Source organism: Rhinatrema bivittatum, chromosome 12 (assembly GCF_901001135.1).
Source record: "Rhinatrema bivittatum chromosome 12, aRhiBiv1.1, whole genome shotgun sequence".
NCBI classification, from domain to species: Eukaryota; Metazoa; Chordata; class Amphibia; order Gymnophiona; family Rhinatrematidae; genus Rhinatrema; species Rhinatrema bivittatum.
Window position 1 is genome coordinate 17610194 of NC_042626.1, and position 20019 is coordinate 17630212.

At 47.5% G+C, this 20019-nt stretch overlaps 1 protein-coding gene across 1 annotated transcript in view; it reads right to left on the reverse strand.

The window, feature by feature from the left end:
• CACNA1S (calcium voltage-gated channel subunit alpha1 S) overlaps positions 1–20019 on the reverse strand; it is a 73584-nt gene that overhangs the window by 17872 nt on the left and 35693 nt on the right. The window contains exons 15-30 of the mRNA XM_029572973.1: positions 19061–19151; positions 17646–17715; positions 16784–16916; positions 13409–13538; positions 11651–11710; positions 10640–10746; positions 9511–9598; positions 8984–9091; positions 8559–8611; positions 7781–7927; positions 6796–6997; positions 6170–6328; positions 5440–5550; positions 4595–4678; positions 3707–3766; positions 2857–2985 (exon numbers count right to left, since the gene is read on the reverse strand). Coding sequence (XP_029428833.1) covers positions 2857–2985; positions 3707–3766; positions 4595–4678; positions 5440–5550; positions 6170–6328; positions 6796–6997; positions 7781–7927; positions 8559–8611; positions 8984–9091; positions 9511–9598; positions 10640–10746; positions 11651–11710; positions 13409–13538; positions 16784–16916; positions 17646–17715; positions 19061–19151 — 1732 coding nt within the window. The remainder of the gene's footprint in view (positions 1–2856; positions 2986–3706; positions 3767–4594; positions 4679–5439; positions 5551–6169; positions 6329–6795; positions 6998–7780; positions 7928–8558; positions 8612–8983; positions 9092–9510; positions 9599–10639; positions 10747–11650; positions 11711–13408; positions 13539–16783; positions 16917–17645; positions 17716–19060; positions 19152–20019) is intronic.

A 20019-nucleotide genomic window follows, 5' to 3' on the forward strand; every position in this document is an offset into this window, starting at 1 on the left:
TCAAGAAGCAGTTGGCTGCAATCAGCTCTACTCCAGCATTGGGGCTGATGCAAAACAGTGCACTCAGCCAAGCGCACTGTTTAATCCGTGGTCGGACGCGCGTTTTGAGCGCACGTCCATAGCTCCTTATTCTATAAGGGGATTAGCGCGTCCAATGCACCGTGAAACCAATAGCGCTCATCACATGCAAATGCGTGTCGATGAGGCTATTAGTCACCCCGCATGCAAAAATAAAAAGGGCATCCAATCCGCACATTTTTACACTCAGAAATTAAGGTCTGCCCAGAGCAGGCATTAATTTTTGAGCACCCCAAAAAGTTGTACAGAAAAACAGAAAATAGTAATGCTTTACTGTACATCCTCCGACTTAATATCGTGGCGATATTAAGTCGGAGGAATGAAAAGTTTAAAAGATTTAAAACATTTTTTTTTTTTTAAAAAGAGTGCTAGTGGTCAGGTTAGGAAAATAGGCACTCAGTTAACCAGCGTCTGTTTCCCTAACCTGACACTCACCTAAACAGACACCCACCTTCCCCAACTTTACAGTATCTTGTGCATCAACCCCCACTCCCACAGAGATGTCAGTCATCCAGGTTTCAAAAACCCAGGAACAATTGTATAAAAGTGGGCTCTGGCAGAATAAGGCCGGTGATGAGGAGACACCCACTCTCCCCAGTGTTACCCCTATATAAGGCTTTTTCTGCACTGGAGAATAGATATGGAAGTGATTTCTAAAAGTGAAGTCACCCAATGCACCCAGAAGCCCTGCAACAGAATCAAATGCCATAAAAGAAAGCTGCTTCTGCTGGGAGTCTCGATCATTAGAGGAAGCAGTTTGGGAGCACTTTTTGATGGTGACACGAGAGTTAAATGCCTTCCAGGATCCTTAACTAGTAGAAATGCAAACCAGATAGTCCAAGTCATTGAAGAAGAAAGTAGGAACTTTGAGGTCAGTGTTATCATCCATCTGGGGACCGATGACCTCAACAGAAATGGTATCCATGAAGTCCAAAAAGATTTCCAAAATCTAAGCAAGATGATAAAACACACTGCAGAGACTACTGCCTTAGCTGTGCCATATAAATAATTTCAATTCCTGACTCAAAGCCTGGTGCACAGAAAATGGTTTTGGATACATTGCAGGCTGGGGTCGTGTTTGGAGCAGTAAAAGGCCACATGGTAAGGATGGCCTACATTTGTCTGTAGCAGGAAGAAGGATGCTAAGTTAGAAATTCAGAGCATATATTATCACACATTTAAACTAAAGAATGGGGGTGGCAGGAGATGGCCAATGAAATGAACATGTCACCCTCAAGCAATACAGGACATGGGAGGAGAAAACAACAAAATCAATCAACACAAAATAGCAGAAAAGCTGCATACGAAGTACAACAAATCAAGGGGAAAAAATTGGAAAGCTATGATGATTACAAATGCTCGTATTTGGAGCAATAAAATCCCAGGCCTGCAGGCCCTAATGGTGGAAGCAGACTTGGACATTGTTGCTGTCACAGAGACGTTGTTCACGGATTCTCATGACTGGGAAACGGCCATACCGGGCTATAACTTGTTAAGGAAGGCCAGAGAGGACAGAAAAGGGGGAGGAGTAGCCATGTCAAGTACAATATCCAAGCAACTGAACCGCAAGGAAAGTGGGGTAGAGAAGAAGCATTATGGGCCGTCCTAAAAAAAGATGATGGTTCATCCATTTTTACAGGTGTGGTTTACAGGCCTCTGACTCAAACGGAAGACCTGGACAGAGATCTGGTCAAAGACATCCAAAAGGTGGGAAAGAAAGGAGAAGTGCTGATTGTTGGAGACTTTAACATGCCAGACATAGACTGGAGAATCCCTTCTGTGGAATCTACCAGAAGCAGAGAGATAGTGGATGCCCTGCAAGAGGCTCTGTTCAAACAAATGGTAATGGAGCCCATGAGGAAGAGTGTGATACTCGACCTAGTGCTCACTAATAGGGAGATTGTCTCTAATGTCTGGGTGGGTGCCACCTTAGCACCAGTGATCATCAAATGATATGGTTTGATATCACAAATAAGACACAGAGAAGTCACACAAAGACCTGAATTTTGCATTTCAAAAATACGAACTTTGTTGAAATGGGGTCGTACCTGGAGGTAGAACTAGAAGACGGGGAGAAAATGGAACAACAGTGGGCCAAACTGAAAGTAGCAATTACAAAAACAACAAATCTAGATGTTAGAAAAATAAACAAAAGTAAAGAGAAATAGGGGTGCGCAATTGACCCTAGCGCCTCCTTGGCAGCGCAACCCCTAATTTATATATTGCATGGCGCCCCCAGGAGAGGTGGCTGGGTGCACATTAGGAAAGCGGGTGCTGAACATTCAGCGCCCACTTTTGGCGCATTTTTTTTTTTTTTTGCATCGGCCCCAGTTGTATTTGCTACCACACCTTTGTTGAGTGTGTCTATACTTTTTAAAGAAAACACAGTGTGGTTGCAAGTTACCCAAAGACAACAAGTGCACCAACGAGGTAGCACTTTTTCAATAGGTGCCAGGGTGTTCATGTTAGGAGAAAAGAAATCTTTCACTTCCATGATATTGTATTACAGGGACTGGTTACAACAGGGTTTCTTGATCTCTAGGGGTTCAATGAGCTTTGAAGAAAATTACCCCCATGATGCAGCTTTACAGGTGCTATCTGTGGAGATGTAGCCCATGCAGCATTACAGGGAACAGAATACATCAGGAGGGCCATCATGATCGAAAGAATGTGGACCTTTCTCCCCTGTATATAGTCTGTCCGCACATGGAACCAACATCTTTTGGTCTCCAACATCACCCCAAGGCTCTGAGCTGCAATATGTCTTGTCTAACTGACCTGGAAGGATTTGATGAAGGTCCACAAGAGGGTGCGAACACCTTCTCCTCGACTCAGTAACTTCACCAGCCTCATGACACGGAAAAGCCGGAAGAAGGTGATAGAAATCCGGGCTGTGTCCTCAGGGTCCTGCGGAGGAGGGGAAAGCAGATTTATTTCTTTAGGCATAGGGTAAGCACAGCAGAAGATGAGATCTCTCAGGGAATGGATCTGTTAGGGACACACAATAAGGATATGCTGTCATTTTAAAACTACAGGAAAATAACGACGACATTTGTAGTGTCATTTTGTATTGTTTCCCATCCAAATTGACACAAAAAAAACTCAACGAAATGTCATTTCGTTTCTGCTGATTTAGTGCATGCTAAAAGGACAGAAATGGAAATGAAATGAAATGAAAAACCCCTAAATACAAAATGAAGCAAAGGTTTTTCCATGCACGTTCCAGCACAAAAACTCTTTTCTCATTTCTCAGCAGATATGTAGGATTCACAGACAGGTAAGTCAGAGTACTTTTACAGGTATCTAATTTATTCTGTCTGTCCTAAGTTTTGTTAGCTCGAGTTATTCATCATTCCCCATAATGTAGGCTAAAAAGTAAGATAAACATGGGGAAATAGACCACAAGGCACACATGTGATGCGGCAGATTACTGGAGCAACTCGTTGCTGGCTCTGGGGGAGAGACACTTACCCTCCCACTCCTCTGTACTCCACACCATGCAGGGAACATTCACAAAAGAGGAACGCAGGAACACCATCGTAATGGTAGGCAGTAATAACCACCAGCACCAACCGTTCTCTAAAACTATTAACAAGGCCCACTGCAAACTCATGCTGCTGATAATTACAGCGCTAGGGCTGCAGCCACCGCTCAGGCAGTACAATCCCCCGCTGGAAGCAAGAAGAGTCTGTCAAGAGAAGGAAGGCATCAGAAAAGGAACCCTTACATCTGGAAAAGCAGAGAGAGAGAGAGTGTGTGTGTGTGTGTGTGAGAGAGTGTATGTGTGTGTTGTATGAGAGAGTGTGTGTGTGTGTGTGAGAGAGATAGTGTGTGTGTGTGGCAGACAGATAGAGATGGAGACAGAGTATGAGAGAAAAAAGACAGATACAGACAGAGGGGGAGTGAGACAGGCAGACGGAGATGGAGAAGGGCAGGTTGAGGAAAACACTGAGATAATTATTTGAACCACTTTGAGGACAATTTCCACAAGATTTCACCTGGGTAACGAAACAGTTACCTGGGTACAATAGGGGGCTGAAAGTTTCCCCCTCCCCCACGGGTAAAAGCACCTGCGCTGTTTCACAGGGCAAGGCAGAGGGGAGGGCGGAGCTGGCAGAGCTCTTCCTCCCCCAGACAAATGATTTTGCATGTTCTGTTGTATTATGGGGGGGCCAGGAGACTCCATGACCATGCACGTCGCCTCCCTGTGATGCACAAAAGATGTTAGCATGGCACTGGGATTTCTTTGGCAGATGTGCCAGAATTATGTTTTGTTTTCTTGTCTTTTTCTGAAAAAAAGTATTCGTCCACTTTGTGCCATTTTCAAATGTGGAGTTTCCTGGGCTATTAGCACCGGCATATCGGCCTGGCAGTGCCTCTTGTGAGAGCGGGTAGGCCAGTGTGGCAATAGCAGTAGCCAGCGTGGGCACACCACGGTGGGAGGGCAGAGTGGCCAATGCCCTGGAAACAGCGCAGGAGCACAATTGCACTTGCAAGCCAAAACAGTAAAACCTACATCAATCTCGCTCAAGATCACATCGATGATGCTGCCGACGACAATTAGGAAGTCGAATACGTTCCAGGGATCCCCGAAATAACCCTACAGGCAGGGCAAAAAGAAAAAGGTATCAAAGGAAAGAGAATGCCAAGGCCATCTCAGTGACACCGTGAGAGCAGTGGGCCCGATCACTGCTACTTAGGCCAAGTCTGTGGTGGTGGCACTCACCATCCCTAAGGGAAGGGCAGGGGTTCTCAACCTAGTCCTTGGCACACACGTAGCCAGTCAGGTTTTCAGGACATCCACAATGAATATGCATGAGATGGATTTGCATGCAGTTCCACTGAAAACCTGATTGGCTAGATGTGTCCCGAGGACTGGGTTGAGAGCCACTGGAAGTGCAAGCTGCACATTTATGATACCCTGCAATATGTTGCAAGTGCCTAAGGCACTGCAAAATCCATTGCCTTGTTAATTGTAGGAAATTCATTCAACCCATTCACAGCCCTGTAAGTGGCCAGTAATGCCCTGACCTTTCTAGCCCTCAACGAATCTGTAAAGCATTGTGGGGAGATGATGATACTAGACAGTGCTTCCTAGTGACTGTGTGGAACAGCTTTAGAAGCAGTTGTGGGAGGATCTACATTCTGCTTGCCTGGGTACAAGGAGGTCACTGGAGAATGACACAGGGATCAGACTCAAGAAAAGCAGCAGCCGGTTAGCAACAAATTGCCACTGGCACTCCTTGATGCCCCACGAGTAATCCCGTTCATCAGACTGACCAGTCCCTATTGCTTCATTCTCCTCTTAAGACAGTACAATCTGCATTAAGAATTTTTCCCTTTAAGCAGGGCCATACTCACTTTGGCTTTGAAGGCCATGAGCTTGAGAATCATTTCTATCGTGAAGAGGACAGTGAAGGTCACGTTGAGGATATCGGAGATATGGGTGATTTCAGCAGACTGCTTGTAGTGCTGGGGAGACAGAACCATGTCCAGTCAGTCACTGAGGCTTTGGAGAGCAGAAACAAATAGGGGCAGTTTAGAAAAAGCGAGGGGTGAGAGGCTGGAAACTACAGAGAAACAGAATGGGGGGGGGGGGGGGGGGGAAGCTTAGAGAAGAAGGAGGGTAGCTGAACCGTTCCTCTGTGGGTTTTGTTACAATCTGAAAGGCAGAGGGCAGGGCAGGGGAAGGCTGGAACCAGCATTTTATAATCTGATTTTACAGAAGGACAGATAATGCCTGTATACACTGAGGCATGTGACCTTACAATGAGCTTAACTAATCTTTACCAGAATGTGTGCCCTCCTGGTGAGATGGACAGCTCAGGACTGAGAATTCTGATAAATCTATCCTTTCAAAGGATGGTCTGGGTGGGGCTGGGACCTGAGCTCTGAATTGGGGCCTATCATCTTGTGGCGTGATAGAGAGGTCTAGACATGGGGTTGATGCTCTCATAAAGTGCTGGACTGCTCTAGGTGAGGCTTCAGGGACCTCAAAAAGTCTTGGTGGGGGTGGGGGAAACCAGAGTAGGGGATGTCTGGCCAAGCCAAGATGCTGGATGAGCTGAGGGTGACCTTCCTGCCTCCTTACCTGCATGCCCAGGCAGACTGTGTTCAGCATGATCAGGAAGAACATCAGATACTCAAAATAGGACGAGGTCACCACATACCAGATCTTGTACTGATACGGGTTCTTGGGGATGTAGCGCCTGAGTGGGCGGGCCTTCAGCGCGTACTGGACACATTGGCGCTGCCGGGGAACAGAGAGAGACAGTTACACAGAGGGCGAGAGAGAGAGAGATCGCAGGTGTGCTGGGCTTAACCTTTTGCTGCCCTCTCCGCAGCCAGGGACTCCGCCGAACTACTGGGGCCTCCTAATTCTAAGGCACCCTTTACGTTATCAGTGAGAGCCATGTGAACAGGGCAAAGGAATCCAAAGGACATCCTCAGACTTGGGGACACTGTGAAGACAGCCCCATCTCATAAAATCCCCAGGCCCTGAAAGTCAATATAAACAGTGAGACCTCTTTAGAGCCTAGTGAGAGGTCCTTCGTAGGACATTGGTAGAACATCATTGCCTGTGTTTCTCCTCTACCCTTCCCCTCTCTTGCATGCCTCCTCTATCCCACCCCTCCCCCCCCCCCCCCCCCCCCCCCCCCCCCCACATACCTGCTGTACCCGTTCCTGTCCCCATGACTTGCTCCATCCCCCTAGTACCTGGTTCTTATTCAGCTCACAGTTCTTGTACTCCTGCTCTCCCTGCTCCTGGAAGGTCACGATGACGAAGCCCACAAAGATGTTCATCATGAAAAAGGCGATGAGGATGATGTAGATGATGAAGAAGATGGAGATCTCCACACGGTAGTTGAAGATGGGGCCCATGTCCTCTGTGTGAGAGTCAATGGCCTTGTAGAGAAGACTGCAATGAAATGGTGCCGGTTAGGGATCGTGAGGCCCAATTTCATTCACGGTGCAATGCCAGAGACTTCAAATGATTTCTGGCTTTCCCTTCACGTCTTCACATCTAAGCATCCTTTGCACTTATCTCAAGCTTTGGTGAATTCTGTTACCTTTCTTGTCTCCACCATCTCCCTCGAGAAGCCGTTCTATGCATCCACCACCCTTTCCATGGGGAAAGATTTTCCGATATTAGTCTCTTTGAGCCTCATATTGCTATTTGCCAAATTCAAATTTCTCTTGCTCTAGAACTTCCTCGCGCTGAAAATATTGTTGCTTATCGTACATTTTTTAGGAATTTGAATTTGGCAAGGCACCTGCAGCACCTACAGCTTGGACAGGCTAATCTCTGAAGAGACCAATCCTCAACCACAGGGAATAGTCCAGGCTGCGAGATTGGGCATTTAAAAATCAAATATTTCTCATAGGTGAGGGTGTAGAAGCAACATAGATATGCAAATCGAAGCAACAGGATTGCTCAGTCCTGCTGATGCATTTCTGTTGTTGCACTTTTTCAGATCTCCCTTGCGATACCACAACGGTAAGCAACTCCACTGGCCTAAAACTTTCGAAGCCAAATCAAAAGCTCAATAGCAGGGAAGAAGGAGCTTTGGAATGACGAGATTTAAATCGGTAAGAGACTCTCAAACTCTTGCTTTGGTACTCCTGACAGTGCCCATCTCAGTGAAACTGTAAGTAAATTTGACACTGCAATGTAAATAATGTAAGTAATTATACAACTTACTGGGGCCAGCCCTCGAAGGTGGAGATGGTGAAGAGAGACAGCATGGCGGAGAGAACGTTGTCGAAGTGGAAGTCGCTGTGAAACCACATTCGTTCTTGGACCTGTAGCTGCTTGGGGTCGCCATCCTTGTAGACTATGAACTGCCCTCTGAAAAGGGACCGAAGGTGTTAGTAGGTTCTCTTTGAAAATTAGCTAAGCAGAAAGCTCATGCATACAAAGTGCCCATATACTGTGCATCTGCTATATGTGTGCGAGGCCAAACAGTGCCTATGCATTTGAAAATGCCATGTGAGTGCGCTGGTTTCCTCTGATCTAAACAACTTTCCCCCTCCCTCCCCCCTCGGCCTCTTTTTAATCCAGCTGAAACTGTGAACGCTATGGGAAATTGCCCGAACCTGTAGCCGGGGCAATTGCCAGACAAGCCAATTGCTCTCTTACAAGGTATTGCAACCTACAGAGGCTCCCATGTTTTCACCAGGACTTTAAAAGCTTTCCATAGTTAATTTGGGTTCTACACAAGACAATCCTTGGAGTTTTAAAATCAGGATCCTCTGCAGCCATTCTGCCATGGTGTTGGTGCAAACGGACCAAGGCTGTAATTCTGCGGGCTCTCAGCACTCTTTTGTGAGACCCTCCCTTCTGGAGGTCACTGCAAGCTCCAAATCCTGATTATGTATGGAAACCCCTCCCCCCCCCTACCCTTGGCTGGTTGTCTGACTCTAGCAGGGTGGCCGCAGGAGCTTCCCTGGGGGGGGGGGGGGGGGGAGAACGACCCTACCTGCATTCTTGTGCCGTCATCTTCGTGGTATCTGTGCAGCTAAAGAACTTTCCCTGTATTCAGAAAGAAAATATCCAGAATCTGAACTGCAATATTTTTAATTTCACATTTTAGTGACACAAGAATTTATGACCATGCTATAATGAAATCTGAGGAGTAATTAGTCGGTCTAAGTTATAGCTCTCCTGCTAATGGCACGTACCTTGTAATTTCATTTTGCCATTGTTATTACTATTTTGTAAAATAATATATATATTTTATTACTTTGGCAACACACATAGAATTGTCATGCCAGTAAAGTTATCTAATCTGAATCTATTCCTGGCCTGACGCACAGCTCTACCAATACACCTCAGTCCCGCCCTGCAGCACCCCGTGCAATTCCAGTACTAACACCCCCCCCCCCCCCCGGAAAGGCCTCTCACCTTGAACAGCTGCACCCCAATGCAGGCAAACATGAACTGCAGGAGGGTGGTGACAAGCACAATGTTACCAATAGTTTTGATCGCCACAAACAAGCACTGGACCACGTGCTGCAGAAAATGAGACCCATTAAGATCAGATATTGCTGGAAAAGTCAACGTGAGGCATTTATGGTGACAAAACAGATATAAAATCAGGATCCTCTGGAGCCATTCTGCCATGGTGTTGGTGCAAACAGACCAAGGCTGTAATTCTGTGGGCTCTCAGCCCTCTTTTGTGAGACCCTCCCTTCTGGAGGTCACTGCAAGCACCATGCATGTTTTGTGGCTTGCAACATGTGGGTTACATGCATGGATTTCTGCAGGCAGCACTCCCTTTTTAATAGTTAAAGCAATCACTTAGCACTGTGTCTACTAAAAAAATGCTTATTACAGCCACAAGCCAGTCTTTAATATAAAAGAAAATTGGATGCTTTAAGAACACGGCCCAGCAGCCATCAGGACACTGTGAAGTCACAGGCTGTGCTCACCTTTAGCCCTTTTGCCCTGTTAATGGCTCTCAGGGGCCGGAGGACTCTCAGAACCCTCAAAATCTTTACCACAGAGATGGCGCTGGACCTAAAGAAGGAAGGGGCAAGGAAGGAAAGCAGGTTGGGAGGGTTGAGAGAGGATGAGAAAGGATGTCAGAGGTTAAAGAAAAGCACTCTGCCTTTCCTGACCTCAGCTCACCTGTGTGCTACTGATTTTTTTTTAACTACATTTTCAAGGCATTTTAAGACTCAGAGTTCTCAGGGGAGGGAGAAGCTGGAAGGAGGAGTAAAACAATACCTTGTGATCTGAAGTCAGCCTCAGGCACATGTTTGTGACATGTCCAAAGTCACCTCCAGAAATCTCCCAATAGTGATGCCCAGAGTCCATTCCAGGTGGACAGGCAGGCAGAAAAATCCAGTTCCATTTTTTCTCTACCTTTGAATCTCACAGCGAGCTGTGGTCTGTGACCCCCTGAGGATTGATGGTTGAGTTATAGAGGGAAGTGGTGGAGGGGGGGGGCACATTCGTGGCACCACAGCCCTAGCGGGGGCCAGTTGCAAATGAGCTGGAAGCCCAAAATAGCAATAAGAAGCTAGTGGTCCTTGGATAAAACCTTCTCTTCACCCACTCTGGTGCCGTGTGCCCTTGGCATTGATAACTTGTGTTCTACCCAAGAGGTGGCTGTGTGGTCAGGGTTTCTACAACATGGTGGTTCCCTGTGCTTGGAAGGCTAGAGAGAGAAGGGGAGGCTCTTGCTCTAGGTCAGCTAAGTCTATGTTGACAGAATCCACTCCAGTGCCATGAATTCCAGGGTGTCTTATGCCATGCCCGGCCTCAGGATCTGAGGGCACCAGGCACCCTGGCTCTGCTCTGTTCTCAGGAGCGCTAGCCATGGAGGAGGTGAGTGATAGTGACTACATGGCTCTTTTCTGATTTCCCCACAGCTCCAAGCCTTTTTACCCTCACTCAGTTTACAACAGAAACATTGATTCAGTGGCATCAGAGAGATGAGGGCTCAGCGGCAATGCCAGAAGCAGAACATTGGAACTTAATCTTGCAAGACTTACTACACCACTTAAGTACAGTAGGCAGGCAAGGAAAAGGCACATTCCTATAGCGCCTACTTACTGGATCCCAAAGGAGATGAGAGAAACGCCAACCACCAGCAAATCCAGGATGTTGAAATAATTGCGACAGAAGGAGCCCTTGTGAAGGAACGCGCCATAGGTGGTCATCTAGGAAGGACAGAGAGGGAGATAGAGACTGTTATTATCACTATTACATATTGCTTCTCTCTTTTTTCATTTATTTTGACTATTTTGTGTATTACTTAGGCAGCACATGTACAAATTGCCAGACCATTAAAGTTTCCTGAATCAGAATTTGATAGAGAGGAGGGAAGGGAAAGGTGAAGGAGGGCATATGAGAGAGACAGAAAGAAAGAAAGAAAGAAAGAAGGCAAGAGAGATACACAGACAAAGGGAGTGAGAGAGGGACAGAAACATGCACCCGAAGGGAGCAAGAGAGACAGTGAAAGAAAGAAAATGACAAAAATAGAAGCATGGAAAGAGATGGTCAGCAGAGAGAGAAGACATCATGTGAGAGACAGACACACAATTAAGCTAGGAAGAGAATGGCACAGAGAGAGAGAGAGAGAGAGAGAGAGAGGCATCAAGAGCATGAGAGGGGAAGCAAGAAAGGATAAGGACAGCGAGTTAAAGAGGGAAGCGATGGCAAGGCACAGTGTCCCCAATTCTGAAAACCGTTTACCACATGAGTTTACATTTATGTATGAGCTTGTTGTATTGTCCTCATGCATTGTCATTAGTTTACTCTGTTCATCGTCTTGGATGATCCTTTGGGGATTGGGAAAGTGGTTAATAAGAATTTTGAAATAAAATAAACTGGAGATGCATGTGCATGCACACACACACTCACACACACACACACACACACACACACACTCTCTCACACACATACACTCTCTCTCTCTCACACACACACACACTCACACACACACTCTCTCTCACTCACACACACACACACACACACACACACTCTCTCTCTCTCTCACACACACACACACACTCTCCATCACTTCTCTGGCAGCCTGTCCCATCTGGACAGTACAGGACTCACCTTCAAGACAATTTCTGTGGTGAAAATGGACGTGAAGGCAATGTCAAAATAGGAAAGAATCTGTAATGCACAGAAGAAAGGGGAAACACTGCCAGGTTAGATAACACCCTGAGACTGGACTGCAAGAGTAGATTTAGTGATATGACCTGATATTTGCTTAACAAAGGAGGAAGTTTGTTGTAGGGCAGGAATAGGCAAGTCCAGCCCTCAGGAGCCACAGACCAGTCTGGTTTCCAGAGTACCTAATGGCTGCAAATTATCTGGCTTCCACAGTAAATGCATGCAGATAAATGCTAGGAGTATCCAGTGTGGCTATCCAGAAAACCAGCACAGTTTGCGGCACCATAGCCATGGTGTAGAGGTTAGAGCAAGAAGCCACAAACAAAGAAAACTGGGATGCTGCTTTGCAGCGTGCATGGAAAAAAAAATGTGTTTCATATTTTGTTTATATTTTTGTTTGTTTCATTTATTAGAAATGAACTAAGCACCAAAAGAAAACTAATGAAAGGAAACAAAGAACCCTCCCCCTGCCAAAAAAAATCCCCAGTGCCTCTGACATTTAAAAATGGAAAGCCCCAACCCCCAGGTCTTCCCCTATGCTCCCCCCCCCCCCCCGATACCTCTTACCCTTTCCATGAGGTCTCCAAAAGTCAAAATTGGAGCAGGGGCAAAGCTTGGTGGCTTCTGGCCTGCCAGGTCCTCATACGGGCGCCATTTTGTTGTACAGTCGTCTGCTGAAGAGCCGTAAAACAAAATGGCGCCAGCATCATTGGGTAAATAGGACCCGGCGGGACAGGAGCCATGGGGATCATCCTGTCCTGTTTTGAATTTGGAGACCCCATGGATGGGATAAAAAGTGTACAGAAGGGGAGGGGGGAGGGAGAGAGTGGCATAGGGGAAGACCCCGGGTGGGGGGGGGGGTTGTTTCAATTTATAAAAGTCGGTGGTGCTTTTTGGTTTCCAAAACAAAAAGAAGTGAACCTCCCCTGAATTTTGTTTTTTTCATTTGTTTTCTAACAGATGCCAGCCCTGCCACTGTCTCTGTGTGTCTTGGGCAAATCCTTCAAGGGATGATTTTCAGACAGCCCCCATAGCTGCAAAATGCGTGGACTATGCAGTTAAATTTCAAAGAAAAACTATACGGATATGTTCCTTTTGAAAATTGCCCATGGGTACAAAGGATCCATGAACTTTGCATTTGTTTCTTCTACTGGACACAACAAAGCTTTGAAATCCAATCTATGTAGGTCGTATCCCTACCCTGCCCCAGGGATCCAGCCCTTTATCTATGCAAGCCCACAGGGACTTTTAGCTGGTCAAGGGCGAGGGAGCAATTTTCAGGCCATTTTACAGGATAAATGCTTTGAAACTTTCCTGGCTAACATCCTAGGGAGGAGAGAGAGTCATTACAGAGGGGGAAAAGGAAAATCATTGGGGAGGGGAAAGTGAGTCACTGAGGAAGGATGAAACATTAATTGGGAAGGAGGGGGAGAGGGAATCAGTTAGGGGCGAGGAAGTCACTGGGGAGCAAAGAGGGGCAAAGGAGTTATTGTGGAAGGGAGAGGGAGTCACTAGGGAAGAAAGAGAGTCATTAGGGAGAAAAGAGGGGAGAGGGAATCACTGGGGAGGGGAAGGAGTCACTAGAGAGGAAAGAGGGAGTCATTGGGGAGGAATGAGAGAGGAAATGTCTGCACAGGACATTGGGCACTGATGTGCCCTGCAAGACAATAATACAGAATGGGCGTAGGGACACCTCACCACGTTGCGGTAGGAATCAGGCCTGATGGGGTCCTCGGCGGCCAGGGAGATGCTGCTGAGCAGGATGAAGAGTAGGATGAAGTTGGTAAAGGTGGTGGCGTTGACAATGCGGTGGCACAGGACACGAATTCTGGAGAAAAAAGAAAACCAATGAAATGGTGTGACGCCCTGGCCTCCCTGTCAGCTTGCACCTATTCAAAGAGTATAAAATACAGGGGGTTTCAGCGCTGTCGCGGTCAGGGCAGACGGCTGGGGTGTGTAAATCTTATGATGCTCTTCTTGATGCAGAAAGCCTGAATCCTCATGCTTTCGGTGCTTCTGTGACAGGGCGCAGCAGCGCTCATTCACTGATTAAGAGGTGTGTGCAGAGGAAACATTTCATTTTTAATGATTTTTTGGTGCATTTTCCCATTTTGTTTTATTTTGTTTCATTCTTTACATGATGACATTTGATTTTATCCGGCTTAATAAAAATGTAGCCAGTTAAAAAACGTAGCCATGCAAACTGCCAAACAAAATTCAATAAATGCACATATCTATTGATTAATCAGATGCATTTGAGCTTCTTACCTGTTTAGAAATAGCTTTAGGCAAGGGTTCCTCACCTGCACAGGGATAGCCAAGGACTCCTCACCTGTACAGGGATAGCCAAGGACTCCTCACTTGCACAGGGATAGGCAAGGGCTCCTCACCTGTACAGGGATAGGCAAGGACTCCTCACCTGGACAGGGATAGACAAGGGCTTCTCACCTGGACAGGGATAGCCAAGAGATCCTCACCTGGACAGGGATAGTCAAGGGCTCCTCACCTGCACAGGGATAGCCAAGGACTCCTCACTTGCACAGGGATAGCAAAGGACTCCTCACTTGCACAGGGATAGGCAAGGGCTCCTCACCTGGACAGGGATAGCCAAGGACTCCTCACCTGGACAGGGATAGACAAGGGCTTCTCACCTGGACAGGGATAGCCAAGAGATCCTCACCTGGACAGGGATAGTCAAGGGCTCCTCACCTGCACAGGGATAGCCAAGGACTCCTCACTTGCACAGGGATAGCCAAGGACTCCTCACTTGCACAGGGATAGGCAAGGGCTCCTCACCTGGACAGGGATAGCCAAGGACTCCTCACCTGGACAGGGATAGACAAGGGCTTCTCACCTAGACAGGGATAGACAAGGGCTCCTCACCTGGACAGGGATAGCCAAGGACTCCTCACCTGGACAGGGATAGACAAGGGCTTCTCACCTAGACAGGGATAGACAAGGGCTCCTCACCTGGACAGGGATAGCCAAGGACTCCTCACCTGGACAGGGATAGACAAGGGCTTCTCACCTAGACAGGGATAGACAAGGGCTTCTCACCTGGACAGAGATAGCCAAGAGATCCTCACCTGGACAGGGATAATCAAGGGCTCCTCACCTGCACAGGGATAGCCAAGGACTCCTCACCTGTACAGGGATAGCCAAGGACTCCTCACTTGCACAGGGATAGGCAAGGGCTCCTCACCTGGACAGGGATAGCCAAGGACTCCTCACCTGGACAGGGATAGACAAGGGCTTCTCACCTAGACAGGGATAGACAAGGGCTCCTCACCTGGACAGGGATAGCCAAGGACTCCTCACCTGGACAGGGATAGCCAAGGACTCCTCACCTGGACAGGGATAGCCAAGGACTCCTCACCTGGACAGGGATAGACAAGGGCTTCTCACCTAGACAGGGATAGACAAGGGCTCCTCACCTGGACAGGGATAGCCAAGGACTCCTCACCTGGACAGGGATAGACAAGGGCTTCTCACCTAGACAGGGATAGACAAGGGCTTCTCACCTGGACAGAGATAGCCAAGAGATCCTCACCTGGACAGGGATAATCAAGGGCTCCTCACCTGCACAGGGATAGCCAAGGGCTTCTCACTAGGGATGTGAATTGTTTTTCTGTCGATTGAAAATATCGTACGATATTTTCAAACTCGTCAGAAATCGGGGGCTCCCTGAAACCAATAGGAAAACCCCACAAAATTGTTCGTGGGGTTCTCTTATCGTTTTGGGGGAGGGTGGGAAAAACAGCATACAAAAACAACCCCTAAACCCACCCCGACCCTTTAAAACAGATCCCTTAGGTTCCCCCCCCCCCCCAACTTTTTAAAATTACCTGGTGGTCCAGTGGGGGTCCTGGGAGCGATCTCCCGCTCTCGGGCCGTCGGCTGCCACTAATCAAAATGGCGCCGATGGCCCTTTGCCCTTACCATGTGACAGGGTAACCGTGCCATTGGCTGGCCCCTGTCACATGGTAGGAGTAATGGACGGCCGGCGCCATCTTTAAAAATGTTTTCAGTAGTGAGCTGCAGGGACTCTTCCTCAGTCTGGCTCTGTTCAAGATTTTTATTAGCGATATTGCAGAAGGACTATCAGGTAAAATTTGCTTTTTTGTAGATGATATCAAAATCCTCAACAGGGCAGATGCCCCGCAAGGTGTGGAAAACATGACAAGGGATCTAGTGAAGCTTGGGCATGGTTTAAGGTCTGGCAGCTGAGATTTAAAGCTAAAAAGTATGGGGTCATGCATTAGGTTTGAAAAGCCCAAGAGAGCAGCGTGGTATGGGGTGAAGGTCTGTGCACAAAACAAGAGTGGGATCTGGGGGTGATCATACCTGATGATATTAAGGTGCCAAACAGGTAGATAAGGCAATAGGATGTTTGGGTGCCTAGAGGAATGGTCAGCAGGCAGAAGAAAGCAATATTGCCTCTGTGTACATCCCTGGTGAGCCTCTTTTGGAATACTATGTACAGTTATGGAGACCCCACCTTCAAAAGATGAAGAGAGTCCATCCAGAGGGAAGCTACTAAAATGGTCAATGATAATAATAAAGCACATGGGGACAGACTTAAAGATCTAAACATGTATACCCTGGAGGAAATATGCTAAAGACCTCCAAGGCACAGGAGGTGGGCATATTTCAATGGAAGGCGGCTCTGGAACGAGGGGTCACGGGATGAGTGGGAAAGGGGGTAGACTCAGGAGTAGTCTAAGGAAATATCTCTTCACAGAGAGGGTGGCGGATGCATTGAACGGCCTCCCCGTGGAGGTGGTGGTGACAAGGACAGTACTGGAAGTCAAGGCGGCATGGGACAAGCACAGAGGATCTCTGAGGGAGAGGGAGATGTGGCTGGGCTGACTGGATAGATCACATGGTCCTTGTCTGCTCTCATGCCCTACAGGACTCACTAAGGCACAGGGAGGATACAGGGGTAGCTCCTTACCTGCATTATCCCTTTCTGTCCTTCGTCGGAAGGTGTGGGCAGTAAAGTGGCAACAAGAAGGGGTGCATGCTGCATAACACACACAGAGAGGGAGAGGATGGGGAGGAAATGCAGCGTACTTATTGGTGGGGCTGAAGATGAAGAAGGAGCTGGCTTCTGGCATGGGCACTGCCTTCTCCTTCAGCTGCAGCTCTGCCAGTGGGCGAGGGCGAGGACTCAGCGGAATATCAGGCTCCTCTTCTTCATCATCGCCTGGAGGGAGAAAGGAGAAAGAAGTAAAAGAGGAGGGCAAAGAGAAGCAGGTGGAGGAGGGTATACATGAGAATAGAGATGGGGAAAGAGAGAGAGAAGGAAAGAAAACAAAGAAGAAAACCAAAGGGAAGAGAATAAGAAATCCTGGTTCTTAACATTTGGACAGAATGTGTTTGTATTTACTTGGGCGGGGATGACTTCCCCAGAGGCAGAGAGCAGTCACTGAAAAGGACCGCTTTTACCAAGCTTTTGGCATGCCCACCTGTGACACAGACTCAGGAATGGCCGAGCTCTGGGTGCTCCTTAATGGGATACAAATGCAGGAACAGCCGAGCTCTGGGTGCTCCTTAATGTGACACAGACTCAGGAATGGCCGAGCTCTGGGTGCACCTTAATGGGATACAAATGCAGGAACAGCTGAGCTCTGGGTGCTCCTTAATGTGACACAGACTCAGGAATGGCTGAGCTCTGGGTGCTCCTTAATGTGACACAGACTCAGGAACGGCTGAGCTCTGGGTGCTCCTTAATGTGACACAGACTCAGGAACAACTGAGCTCTGGGTGCATTTTACATAAGTCTTTCCTGTGGAATTTCTCCCATCCAGCAGTTACATGGAATTAAATCCTTGGGCAAAAGAGGCATCAGTTCTACCCTATGCAGGCAAACCGACCTGCAGGCTCTTTGCACCTTGCCTGATCCTTCAGTCTAGTTGCTAAGGAAGGTCCTTACCTGGGAAATCAGCGGAAGGGTAGGGGTCTTTGATTTCATTCACATTGGACTCAAACTCATCCACCTTGAGCTGAGAATAAGAGAGCGACAACAGATGGCATTATCATGCAAAGAAACTGTGGTGCAATGTAATGCAAAACTCATGCTCCGGGGAAAGGAGAATCGGGACTTCCTGTTTTCTCAAATGACCACCTACCCAAAATGTCTCATCAACTGAACTTTCTTTGGACGTCTTGGAGCTCCTTCCCCCTCCCCTCCATCTTCTACTAATGTTCCACCCCCATGCCTGTTAAACACTACATGTTCTCATGTGGAAGCTGTTTAGGAGCTTATGTCTGTATGTCCTGTATTACAGATGGGTCTTAGGGTCCATCAGATACAATATGAGAATCACAGGAGGTGAAACAAGGACACCTCTACCAGATAAACCAGAAGAGAAGCTCCACTGAGCACCTTTGGGAGCCACTAGGTAAGGTCTAGAATCTGGAACCGTTTAAGCCACAGAGCTGAGAGCTTTGTAGAACAGGTTTGGATCCTGCATCTTAGAATCCTGCAGGACAGGCCAAGTTATACAGCTTAGAGATGGACTAAGAGTGATCTGAGCCCCCGGGCACTGGTCCCTCCACCCCTGAGAGTCTCATGAAGGGAGGTAGATTGAGAGCACTAAAACTCACAGAACAGATTTGTGCTCTAGAATTTAGACTTCCTGGAGCAAGCCGCATTCTAGAATTCTAAACCTCGGGGGAACTGGTTGGGGGATCTAGAACTTAGAACAAGTCAACCATCTGAAATTTGAGCTGTGTGGAAGTACTTGGTGGGTTACAGAATTTATAACTGTGTTGAACACCTGTGAAAGAACCCCAAAACACTCAAATATTTAAGTAACACTGCATGCAGCAGAGGGTATCATCATGAGATAACTCTCCCTGCCTGCTGAGTTAATTGTCCTGGGTCACAGGCTGTAACAGTCGGAAAAAAAAATCAATTCTCTGATAATGCCCACAATTAAGGACACTATTGCTATTGAACAAGGAACATGGGCAAAATATTTGTCATGATTCATTATGGTATTTTTTAAAATCCTTACTTCAGTGACAAGGTTCAGTGTGGCCTCTCCTGTCAGTAATACCCAATGGTTCTGGCCGACATTGAACATTTCGTGTTCCAGTTTTCATCTGCAAGGTCTCCAGAGAGAGTGCCAGCCCCCTTTAGAGAGTTAGTGTTAGTGCTGTGGGACACACGAGCTCAGCCTCTTTCTTTTCAAGTCAGATCGTTGGCAGCGCTGCTGGCGCTGGGCCCTGCTGACCTTACAAGAGTTAGGCGACACACACACACACTCTTACACACACACACTCTCACACACACACGTGCTCACACACACACGCGCTCACACACACACACACACACACACACACCTTCTCTGTCGTAGGCATTCCTTCTTTGCCTTTCTGCTCCAGTTTCTTGGCCAACAGCTGCTTCTCATCCTCCGATTTCTCAGGATACGCTCTGAACAAGAGATCGAAAAGCAACATGGTTACGAGACGGCACCAAGAAAAAATGCTTTCTGGAGATAGATGGAGGCAGGCATCTAAGGGGATGAAGGAAACACAAGCCACAGTGTCAGGTCAAAAAGATCTTTAGAATCATCCCACAACATCTGCCATATTAAGTCAACATGTCATGTTCACCCACATCTTTCATTTCTAGGTGGAAAAGCCTTCCAAATAAGTCCTCTATATGTGGTTAATATAAAACATTGTCCTCTGTGCATAGATACTGAATTCAGCAGTATCAAAGGAATTCCACTGCTACAGGACATCTGGGTCAATCTGGATTTGTGTCTCCCATCTCAATGCATAGACTGGAGCGCAAGGAGATTGGGTTAAAGATAGGCAAATGGGATTTAGGTTAGCAAGGGTGCTTCGTGCACACCTGCTTTTAGTGTACTCTCAACACTTTGAACTTGGTAGCATCCCAGAGGTCTTTAATGTGCTGTCCTCTGCTGAGGTGGACAGAGGAGGCTACTGCAATAGTGACTAACTGGCTCTATTTTGACAGGATAGTCAGATCCAGGTGTTAGTCTCCCCACCCCCTCCCACACACACACACTTCATGTATGGGTTTGTAGCTCCAATTTCCCATGCGTACAATGGGGTAAAAATCGGAGCTGGATCTGCCCGTCCAACCCAAAAGGAGCCAGCTGGCCACCCTGATTCCAGCACCTGTCACAGTCCTACCTACGGTCTCAAAAAGCTGTGGAGAAAAGTGTCTGAGAGGAAGGGCCCCGGCGAGGACTAGAGCCGGATTCCTTCTGGTGACAGTGATCTGCCTGTAAGAGCGCCTTCTGCTGGGCAAGTGGAAGCTCTGCTGCTCA